The sequence below is a fragment of the Thunnus albacares genome, chromosome 14 (genome assembly GCF_914725855.1).
Source record: "Thunnus albacares chromosome 14, fThuAlb1.1, whole genome shotgun sequence".
NCBI lineage: Eukaryota > Metazoa > Chordata > Actinopteri > Scombriformes > Scombridae > Thunnus > Thunnus albacares.
In genome coordinates this window covers 18,636,197-18,648,104 of record NC_058119.1, presented here as the reverse complement: position 1 = coordinate 18,648,104, position 11,908 = coordinate 18,636,197, and the positions used below count along the sequence as shown (strand labels likewise).

The 11,908-nt window shown below is 39.1% G+C and overlaps 1 protein-coding gene across 2 annotated transcripts; it reads left to right on the top strand.

Moving 5' to 3' along the window:
• The first annotated feature begins 347 nt into the window (after window positions 1-347).
• Window positions 348-11,895, top strand: abraxas2 (abraxas 2, BRISC complex subunit). 2 transcript variants are annotated; one of them, XM_044373135.1, is made up of 9 exons: window positions 348-467; window positions 2,699-2,789; window positions 4,982-5,018; window positions 5,626-5,692; window positions 6,082-6,272; window positions 7,002-7,121; window positions 7,791-7,875; window positions 8,002-8,119; window positions 8,469-11,895. In XM_044373135.1, the coding sequence occupies exons 1-9, from the start codon at window positions 396-398 to the stop codon at window positions 9,038-9,040; spliced, it is 1,353 nt and encodes a 450-aa protein (XP_044229070.1). In that variant the 5' UTR covers window positions 348-395; the 3' UTR covers window positions 9,041-11,895. The 2 variants fall into 2 exon arrangements, with proteins under 2 accessions (XP_044229070.1, XP_044229069.1); XM_044373134.1 differs by having other exon boundaries at window positions 349-467; window positions 6,999-7,121.
• Window positions 11,896-11,908: the final 13 nt, after the last annotated feature.

Here is an 11,908-nt window from a genome sequence, read left to right as displayed (position 1 = left end):
ATGTTGCAGATGGGTCATATACATATACAGACAGGTATATCTAAATAATAACAGGGCTTAAAGATGTAAAGATAATTAACTGTTTTAGGGCTGTATATTGACACCTATCTTCCTTAATTCAAGTCCTTCCTTGACTACATCCCCTGATTTCTTTCTCTTGTTATTATTCATTATGCATAGATTAACTTCAGGTCCTGGGATTAGCCATTATGGTACAACCGACCAACAGACTGCAGGGCACACATTAATATTAATAAGAACATATTCCTCCGCCTTAGATTTTAGTTTATAGGGCTGTCAGGTCGGTGCCTACATTTCCCATAAGACATTGCGTCTGAGGAGCGTGTTTTGCAACCGCGGGGGGCATCGGGATTGATGATAGGGATGTTTCCATCATGGCGGCATCTATTTCAGGTTACACTTTTAGTTCTGTGTGTTATCACAGCGCCAACAGCAACTCAGATCATGTAAGTATCCAAAATATTGTTGACAAGCTACGATGCAGTGGCTGCTAAAATGCGCGTAGCTCGTTGGCGTGTCCGACCGTTGACTAAACGCCTTTAGTTTGTGTTGTTTTCCAGTGTCATCATAGCTAGTATTGGTCCCGTCTATTTACCGGCGGGTGTGATTTCTTTTTTTAAATGGCTTATGCAGTTATATGAACGACAAGACTTACGTAGTAGGCAATCTCGTGTGTTATAGCTGCACAAGAATGAAATAGTAAGTCTTAATAGTAGCTAATAAGAGCCATATATATGAATTAATACCATATTATAATGGGAAAGGCTGTTGGGGAAAGTTTGAGGTCCAGGAAATACTCAGCAGTCAGCCACTTAGCATGTTAGCTAAGCTACCGAGTCAAGTGACTTCCGTGTGTTTTGTGCTGCTAATATCTTCAGTCACCTCGACCTGCTATTTAATAGTCGTTATGAATGTAATCAGGAATAAGAAGTTAACACATTTAATTTCTTAATCAGGCAACGTAAATGTTAACCCCCTTTTGTTTTTTTTGTGGGTTTCCGCACAGCTAATGTTAGCAGCGTTTAGCGTCAAGTCAGAACTGTCTTAGCAAAGTGACTGCAAAAATGTTTTTTTTCTTTTATTTAGATATTTGCTAGCTCTTTGTAGAAGCAAAGTTAACGTCAGCGCTGTTTTCTTCTTGTCAGTCAGAGACTTGAGACTTCAAGCAGGTGTAGAGTCGCTACTTTCAAGTTTGCCTGCATTCCTGTCATACGCGGAATGAGCAAGTCAGCCCATGTTGTTTTACAAAAGATTTACCAGCTGCTGTCAGTTAAATAATGTTTTGTAAGATAAGATAAGACTTTATTGTCTCAGAGGGAAGTGTGCCGTGGCTTTGACACACGATGATGCTGCTGCTGTATACATCTCATAAATACCGTGATAGAAGGTACAATAATCACATGAAACTACTCAGGATGAAAACCAAAAAATATCAATAAATACTCCAAATTCTGAGATCCTCAATAAAAGATAAAACACTGAAGGATCTCATTTACTGCACTAGCCTCTGACGTTGTGATTTATTGCACATTCACTATACAGAAGAGTACACAAAAAACAACGATCAACCGTTTCTACTGATGGCCACTGGGGTGTTTGTTTAGGGCTTTAGTGGACTGAGGGATGAAAGAGTGTTTGTGTCTGTTTAGCCTGCACTGAAGAATTCTGTAACGCCTGCCTGAGAGGAGGAGCTGGTATTCACATCGAAGGATTTGAGTGGGGTCAGAAATAATGTTTCTGGCCTGAGAGATGACGTTTTCCTCATATATAAAATAAACAACATTATTTACTACCAGAGCTGAAAGCTGATTTATTATTTTTATGTTACTTGAATGAACATGCAGACATTCAGTCAAATTCTGATACTCCTATTGTTGTTGTATGTGCACTGGTTCAAGGTCCAAGGTTGTTACTGTCATATACACAGAATAACATGGCAGTCAATTGCGCAATGAAATTCTTGAGATGAGACAACACCAGCATCTACAATCAAACAGTAGTAAACATAAAGTAGAAAGCAAAGTGCAATAGTGTGAAGAAAAAGAAAAGAGTACAGATATTACAATAGAGTTATACATAAAATATAAATGGCAATGAATACAGACTATAATCCTGGGTATGTACAGTAGCCTGCAGGTTGTATTGCACTTGAAGTGATTGCACAGAGATGAAACAGCAGCTTGAAGATGATCAAGGTGGCAAGGGTAATCTGAATCATATTCAGAACATTTATATGAAAAGATTATCTATCTGTGTAGCCATAATTCTGTATTGCATCCGGGCTCCAACAAATGATCATTTTCAGTATTGGCTAATCTGTATGTTTATTCTTGATTGTTTAGTCTTTCAAATATCCAAAACTAGTGAAAAATGTCCATCATGGTTTCCCAGAGCCCAAGATGATGTCTTCAATTGCTTATTCACATGATCCAACTGTTCAAAACGTAAACATATTCACTTTATAATGGTATCATTCTTAAAAAGAAAAACAGTAAATCCTCTCAGTTGAGAAGCTGGAACCTGAAGACGTTTAGCATTTTTGCTTGAGAAATGCAATAAATTGAGTATTGAAACAGTTGTTGGTTAATTTTACATCAGTCAGCTATCTAATGGATCATTACTTTGTTTCAGCTCTGCATTAGTGTTCTAACTACAGCCTTAAAATGTGTTTGCACAGGAGGGCTTCCTATTAGGAGACGTAAGGCAAGAAGAGACCGTCAGCATCAGTGACACACAGATTAGCAGTGCAGAACTGCTCCAGGTAGTAGGTAAGGCCTGACTTCGATAACACAAAACACCTATGGTATTCTGTAAAGTAATAAGTAGCTACAGATTAATGTCTGTCTTATGATGGCAGCCTTAAGAGACAGTTAGAGACTTAAGAAGATGGCATGATCACTTCTTTATAGGCCTTTTGTCACAGAAGACATTTTGATATATCACAGTAGAAAAAGCATGGGTGTGAATAATTAAATTAATTAGGCTGAATTTAATTTAGCTACTTCAGTTTTAGGGTCCTGTCATCATTAATTAAATTCGTAGCTCATTGTTAATGAAATTCATAACACCTGTGCTTTTCCTGCTATGACAAGATAAAAATTCTGCTGTGAAAAATTCCAATGTTTAGTCCTTCTGCTCCTTTTGTAAAAAAAGACACGGTTTGTTTGTACAACACATGATTCTGTTAAAGCCCCTCTACACCCATGGGCTGTCCACACAGGTGTTTTCACTTGTTTTGCTTGTTTAGCGCTCTTCTCAAGACTGTGTAGGTGTGTACAAACTGAGCTTGATTGACATCTCCCTAAGGCTCCTATTAGTTTTGTTGCATCTATTTGGGACAGCCTTTAGCATTCTTGTAAGTACATACATTTTGATGACATCATTGCACTGCCCCGCCTTAACTTGAGAAGTTTAATCAGCCACAAAGTTAAAACACCTGTGTAGGTGTGCAGGGGCTTTAATGTCTGCTTTATAGACTGTAAACTCACTATTCACAATGAGTAGATTAACATTTCTTGTTGAAGATGTTCTGTCAAATAAACAGCACAATGACATTGTCATAATTACATATTAGTTACAGTTGTTGCAAAGCACACACCTTACAGTATGTCACATTTTTGCTTTGAGTTCTGACCCTATACAATCAAACACTGTCAACATAACAAACTGTAGAAAGCAGACTGATGACAACTGGGGATATTAAAAGTGTAACTAGAGTGGAGCCCCTGAATCTGCATCAAATTTTAACCTGCCAATGTTACTTGCAAATATATTTAAAACATTTACAAGTTAATTGTAACTTATTTTTCGATTGCTTGATATTATTGAGTCCTGAATTACTTTTCTATCCCTTCAGTCCTGTAAAGAGAAGCTTATGTTGATGCATATGATTGTGAAATGTAACTGTGAATGAAAACAGGCAACAAGCAGCTTTTTTTTCTGAGCACTTAGTGTGTGCAGATTAGTTAATGGTTGGAGTTAAAGTCTACTCTCTGTGGGATTTTGTGTTGTAAACTAAGACAACTGAAACTAAAAGTCAGTGTAATAGTGTTGAAGGCCAAATCAATATTTTTAGCCATATACAGCAAGTCTCAGGTATGAAATAGGCATTTTTGTGTTTGTGTAACCGCTTTGTGTACAGACATTACTAATGTAAACAACTTTAACAGCATCGAAAAGCAATATTATCTCAGATTTATTGGTTGTGCAGTGTTAGTCTGTAGGTTGCATTTCTGTGTTCAGAATTTAGGTAGTGGGGCTCCACTGTGGTTTACTAAAGCAATAAGCCACAAGAGGCTGTGGTTTAACAACGCCCCTTAGCTGTTCTAAAATCACTGTAAACCACAAGGCTTATTGCTTTTATAAAACTGTTACTACATATACCTGGCAAGGTTTCATAAAATAAACACACAGCAACAAAAAATGCAATAATTCATTGATAACAAATAATCATTCTTCTGCCAAGCAATGTGGTTGTTCAGCAACATTAAGCAGAATAGTTGCCAATCAACACACAGACACAGTGGAAAGCATTCCTGTCCAGCAAACGGACCACAACGTCTGTTTAATGGTCCTGGCTTCGTTTCTTGACTTTTCCAGTTTTTCAGTTTCACTCTCATTCATTTCAGCGTGTCTCTTTTCTTTATCTTCCTCTTCTGTCCTGTCCATCTCTTTACACCACTCATCTTCGCTTGGCCTACCCAATAAATTACAATTCACAACAAAATCTGACATTTTGAAACAATTTGTAGCCTAATTGGCACAGTAATATGTAATACAGTCACAGGTGTGTGTTTATAGAGTGTTTTACAGTGGCTTACAATGCGGCTCAGCCAATTTATAATCAAGGACCGGAGCTATTGTTTTATTAACTTGAATCATGCTTTGAAAGAGCTGATTTTATATATTTTTATATATATAATGCTATGTAACTGAAACCATTGTCATTTGTCTCCAACAGAAATCCATAACCATGATCCTTGTGCACAGTTGTTTAGGTAAGATATGAGCTTTTTATTCTCAGATAATCAGTTATCATTATCATCACTGTTATTATTGTGGAGATAAAAAAAGGGTCAGTAGACCAACAGTTTTTGCCATGATTGTTTCATTTGGGAAAATCTGATATTAACTTTTGTTGTAACACAATAAAGTTGAAGTGGGTTGCTATTTTACAAGAGCTATCGTTGCTGTTAATATTGAGCTGTGAAGAAAGTAATTGTAGATTCTTGTGGCAACTATATGAGCATTTATTATGATATTAGTGTTTGATGGCAAAATACTCCCATCAAATTGAAATTATGTTATTTCAGATGAGTCCATAATACATTTGTACTAACAGTACTTCCATATGTTGTTGTGCTTTATCCCAGTAAATAAAAATGTACTGAGTGGTATCTGTTACTCAAAAATTCACTTTTAATGTCAGTTTTAAATGGATACATCAATTAACTTGCATCCATTGTAGCACAGGCTGAACCAGTTTGACAGTGGACAGTAGATGGCCCCATCTGACAAGATTGGGTAACAGGAGCAAACTAAAAGCAGAGGAGGAGCAGCAAGATGGATCAGTTTAACTGCCTCTTTTTTTTCCCCTCTCACCAGCTTTTATGACTACGCAGGCAAAGTCAATGAAGAAAATCTCAACAGCATTCTTAAAGATAGGCGGAAAGTGAGTAATTTTTAATTTTTTTTTCTTTTGGTTATTTCAACACACTTTGTGGCTGATGTCCTGTAAAAATGTTTTATATTTTTATTTTAGATTTTATTGTCAACTAATAAGTGATTTGCAAAATAAATGTGTGATTGACCAGTTTATCTTAAAATATAAATGTTTAACCTTGTGGATTTCAACAGTTTGGGCTTCAAATATAACAGTATACAACAAAATGTATCATTGTATTGAAATGAATCCTGTTATACTGTATAGATACTGTGTATAGTGTTCTGTTCGCTCATGTCCTTGTTTGATTGGTGATTTCTGGTCCTAAGTGGGGTTGGATTAGTAAGACTTTCTTGGATTAAACACATTATAAATGACTTGTTTCTTCCGTCATGTAGAATGTCATTGGTTGGTACCGGTTCCGGAGGAACACGCAGCAGCAGATGTCGTTCAGGGAACAGATCATCCACAAACAGCTGACTCAGCTGCTCGGTGTGCCCGACCTCGTCTTCCTTCTTTTCAGCTTCATCTCCACAGCCAACAGCTCCACACACGCACTGGAGTACGTGCTCTTCAGACCGAACCGCAGGTATTGATGGCACGCACAGGCAGATGCACATTGAACAGCATGAGCAAACACATACACAAACAGACACACGCAGTTAATTTATCCAATAAGTAAAGAAGCTCTGTGCTGCTCTGCTTCTCATGAACAGGATTGTCATGCTGGTGGACTGTTTGACCCTCCAGACTTTAACTGTGTTCCTGCAGCAGCAGTTACTTTGAAAGCCAAATGTATAAACATAATGAATGCATGATGCATTTTAATAATGCAGTAAGCTTCTTTTTAAAGCGCATAAGTGATGTGATTCTTTTATTTTTCATGGCCTTATGCATCCTGTCAAACTACTGTCTGATCAGTAACTGTGTACTGATGTTTGGACTTTTGAATTACATTAAGACTACCTTGTCAATATCTGTCTATATCTAGATTCCTTTATGAATCTGTTATAAATATGGATGGACTTATGTGAAGAGAGTTAAAACAGATGAAGATAATGCATATTTGTGTTACTGAGTTTAAAGAAATGGTGTGAAAGATACATTATCAACACATCACAAAGTCAGCAAATGTTGAAATAATAACTACAGGTAGATAATTTTCTTTCTTTGGTCATTTCAGTTTCATAACTCACCAGAATCTCATTAAATAAAAAGTACATAACAAAGGGGATTTGTAAAAGCAAAAATAGTTTGTATTAGTGTTAGCATTATGGTTTAGTATTCATTGTGCTAACTGGTCATCTCCACTCAGTAGGTACAACCAGAGAATCACCCTCACAATCCCAAACCTTGGCAACACAAGCCAGCAGGAATACAAAGTCTCCTCAGTGCCCAACACCTCACTCAATTACGCCAAGGTCATCAAAGAGCATGGGTAAGGTTTGGACTCTCAGCTTTTCTTTGCTATGTCACCGCTAACTCCCATTTTTGGGAGACAGACACGTGTCTCCTCTGATATGTGTACAATTGCAGCAGCCACCTGTTTTCACCTGACCGCATACTAGAGCTTCACCTTGAGGGCATAACATGTGCAACTGTGCTACCATGGCACCCAGGACCCCCAGCATATGTGTGTGTGTGTGTGTGTGTGTGTGTGTATGTCCTAGTTGTAGTTTACACTTGACATTGTGTATAAGTAGTATCAACATACATATATTTGTGGGTGACTGACTGCAGTGGAAAGCTGGTGTGTGACAGCTTGCACATACTTCTCGTATTTCTGTGTTTTTGTTTCTAAACTTAGACCCAGTGTGTCTTAGATGAGCTAAATGCTGTCTGATAGTGTTGTCTGAACTGCAGGGATTTAGCCTGGCCTTTTTATTACCTCCTGATATGATCACTCTATTTTCACCTCAGCTTATTTAGCTGCTATCTTTCTGTGACTGACGGTGGAATTTGGAAGTATAGTTTCAAGATAGCAGACAGCTCTAGTGCGTTTGTAATGTATGATCCTGATGAGAAACAGGGTGAGTTTCTACTGTGATGTTATTTATTATGTCTTGAATGATGTAATGGAGGTATATTTTGCTAAATATCTCTCCAGGGCTGAATTCTTTGACAAAGATGGTGTGATGAAGGATATCCGAACAATATTTCAAGTCTACAGCGCACTACAAGATAAAGTCCAGGTGAGTCGGATCACAATTTTGTAATGGATTTCACAAAGAAATTGTTCGCACACTCAGTAAATCAAAGATAATTTGTTTCAACTTATTTTAAACCTTTTGTTTGTCACGTCTTTGTCTCGGTTGCAGGCCGTGTGTGGGGAGGTAGAACAAAGTGAACGTGTGAAGGAGAAAATTCAAGAGGATGTGAACAAACTCAAACAACAAATTGCTCTCAGGAAAAGCAAGACAGCAGAAGAGGAGAGAAGTACGTATCTGTTTGGGGTTCAATAAAGTGGAATTCTCACTTTAAAATTAAAATGTGTGCTGGTTAAAAATATTTTAATGTATACTGGCTCAAGATCAAAAGCAAACAGCAAAAACAAGAAATATTAAGCTAAGCATGCATAGCATTTCATTTCTCCTGAGTTTGTGAGTTGCTCCCTTTCCCCCAGGCCTTTCTTAAATATTTCATCAGTCTACCAGTTAAACTTGATTTGCTCTGATTTTATGTGCTAACATTTTGCAAAAAAAAAAAAAAAAATCACATTCTTAACCCCGCAACAGTAACCTTTAACCTTGTTACTAGTTGCGTCCTTCTCTCTTTTTTTCCACAGGGCTCCGTGAAGCCCAGAATCCAGACTCTCACTCCAATCCAGAGGAGAACACAGAGCCTTCTGAGACTTCCCTTCTGTCCAGGATAGCTTTCCACACACCCTCTGCACCGGAGCGGCCCAGTACCTCACCTAACCCACCTTCTTATGCTGACCTCTTGTCCCAGGATGACTCTCTGCTCTCCTCCTCCTCGCCCCCTACCAGTGCTGCTCTACTGCCCCGGCCCCAAGCCGTGGGCTCACCAGGACACCCCACCCCGGGCCTGCTGGGGATGGGACTGGGTCTCGGGATGGGTCTGGGCCCCGGTGCCAGCTCTAAACCGGTCACCACTCCCAGCACCCCATACCTTGGCAACGGTGACGGATCAAGCTCTGACTCATTAGACAGACAAGCTGCAGGGCAGGAGGATGACGAAGATGATGAGGACGAGGATGAGGATGAGGACAGTAGCGAATATGAGAATTTAGTGAGCGAAGCCACTCATCTACCGATGGTCTCTGGCAGCGTTTTAGCTCATGGCCGGCCAGCTGCTCTCAGTCCTGACGGGGACGCTCGTGGCTCACAGACCACATAGAAACATGCCACAGGGTGTGAACGGGACACATATAAGTGACGCACCTTGAGAGGTGGGCATCTCAAGCAATCAAAGATAGACAAATATAGACTAAAGAAGTGCCAGTCCTGAAAGTGAAAGGCATGCGCAGGTGGTGTCCCGCTGTGTGTATTTCTTCTTGTCTTAGTCTGATCTCCATTTTAAGGGGAAACCTTGTCGGGCTTTGCAGGCTTAACAGGTGTGTCTCACTGGGGGGAAAAGTTGTCTGTTTTCATTCTTTATTTTTTGGAATGGGGGCTGTCTGGGTACTTCAGTATGGAACGTGTCCGGTTTCAGGGTCAGAAGTGGATATTACAATGCAATTTCTGCCAACTGGTTGGCCAGCCCACTCCCTAAAAGACAGGCCCAGCTCCGCTCATTCTTTATCATTTTGCTTCACATTTGCATCACCAACTCTGAGCACCCACTCTTGCATTACCTCTTGCACTATTGTTTTTTTTTTTTGCCTTCTTTTTAACAAACCATCTAAAATTTGAAAAAAAAAAGCAAAGGCAGAATATTCTTCAGCCTTCAAACATTTTTTAAAAAGAAGTAGGCAAATGGTTGTTAACTTTATTTTTTAATTTGAAGAAAGAGAGATATATATGTAACTAGAATTTCTTTAAAATGCACAATTGTCATATTTGATTTTGGATTTGTCCATTATTACATGTTCATTTCCATGTTAGCAACCCAGTCTTTAATGAATCATGCAGTTGCCTATTTAAATGATGAGGAATAGATCAAGCTAAATTTACTCAGCCACTTCTATTATGGGTGCTTTATATATACATATATATATATATTATTTTTTTTGTCAGATTAACAGTTAATCTAATTTGATTGACATGAATGTCAATGTCTCGTTCTTCTTGGATAACACTGAAATTGTATGCGCTTTGCTGCACTTAACAAAATTTAAGATTTCTTTATTATTGTGCTATACCAATGCTGTCATGTTGTGCCACTTGAGTAGTCCTCTTTGACCACCCTGAGCTGAACTCGGCTCAGCTTTTGTGCGTTGTACGAGGTTCACAGGGCAAACACAATGTACTGTAGCTTTACTAACCAGATGCTTAAGGTTCCCTTCTGCTGCTGCAACACAGAGAGCTACCACTAAAAAAAAAAACTGCATCTGTCTGTTCTTCATATAAAAACCTGGCTGCTACTTCCACTTCACTCTGCTGGTTGTCTCCAATACTACTGACCGTGATCATATAACCACTTCAAGCTCACTTCTCACTGACTTGTTCTCTATTAAAGTCATCATGGAAGGCTGATACCCCCCTGTAGTGTGTGAATTGTAACCTTGGGAACAGAGAGCGTGAGATCACCTTCCTGTGTTGGCGTAGTTGACGGCAGACCTCATGTATTCTGACCTGGTTGGGTTAACGTTACATGTATGGACCTGGATAATGTGATGAAAACATTATGACCTTGCTTCAGTATACAGTGCCTTCCACTCAGGGCAGTTTCTATCTGCACACAGAACACATTCACAGATCTATCGTGAGAGGTAACATGATAACAAACTGTATTGTGTTTGCAATAATCAACTTTTTTTTTTTTTTTTTTCCCTCCCCGACCTGCAGTTATTTGCCTCCTTTTTCCATTATGTGGTGTTTTGTCTACCTGAAACGATCTTAACTGCTTCCTGAAGCTGTTTTCCCTTTTTACTTTAACTGGCGGCTTCTAAGTGGACCTGTATCTCATGATTGCAACTGTGACTTTGCTTGTTTTATTATTTGAAACTGGAATTATAACTGTTAAGACAGAGGGAATCTGCTCGGTGATTGATATGCCCATCAAGGCAAAGTTAGTATGCTGAGTGTGACTAATGGGCCATTTGAAGACAACTGAGTAACAAGGTGTGGATGGATTGGGCGCTGTATGTGGAACCGGTCAATCGTAGACACTGTTATATTTAGCATGGGCAGACATTTGTACTGCACATGGCAGGTGTTTTAATGTGGTGATCAGCAGGTCATTTGCAAATGAAGACATTTTATGGCGGTGAAATGTTGGGAGAAGCATTGCCTCGTGAACAAGCTCCACTTTATTTACACAGCCTGTTTGTATGTCATGTTTTTTGCCTTAGGGTCATTTCATTTGCCCTGATGTGTAATGCCAATGCATCACTTTGTCGGGAACTGGCACTCAAAATGTTACTTTATAATCACCCAGAGTAACTCAATCACACAATGTTAAGAAGTGACAAAATCAGTTTGTTAGGAGTGTGGTTTCCTTTGAGTACTGGAATATAATGAGGAAATAAATAATGAATGTATAGTAGATAAGGGAGGGGGGGGTAGCATTTAAACAGCACTTACTGTATAAGCTTGTCTCAGTTTTGTGGTGGTATAGAGCAGCAGTTCTCAGTGTAAGTCCTCTTTCGTAATCCTGGTCCTCAGGCTCTTAGATGATTGCTGTTTCTGTCTCTTTTTTTGGTCATATCAGGTAGTTTACACTTCATCCCCAGGTGAAACCCTGATTCGATGACCAAATTGAAAACCAACAGGGCTCTGGAGGACCGCTGGTATAAAGCATGAGAGGACTAACATTGTTAGGATCCTATACCTTTCAAGTTCTGACATAATACAAATAATACAGTCATGTACTCTTACTATATGGGGTGACCCTTCCCTTCCTTCCCCGAGTGGGCCATTGCAACATCAACACCTCCCTGAAGCACAAAGTCCAGTGCACAGCTTACATCTTCTCTGCTTTCATCTGGATTTGTGTACTTGACGAAAGTAGACGAAGGACTTGTTAGGACGAGCACAGAAAATATGGTTCTCAAACTGGGGGGGGATAATAAATGAGACATGCATATGTGATATAATGTTCCTT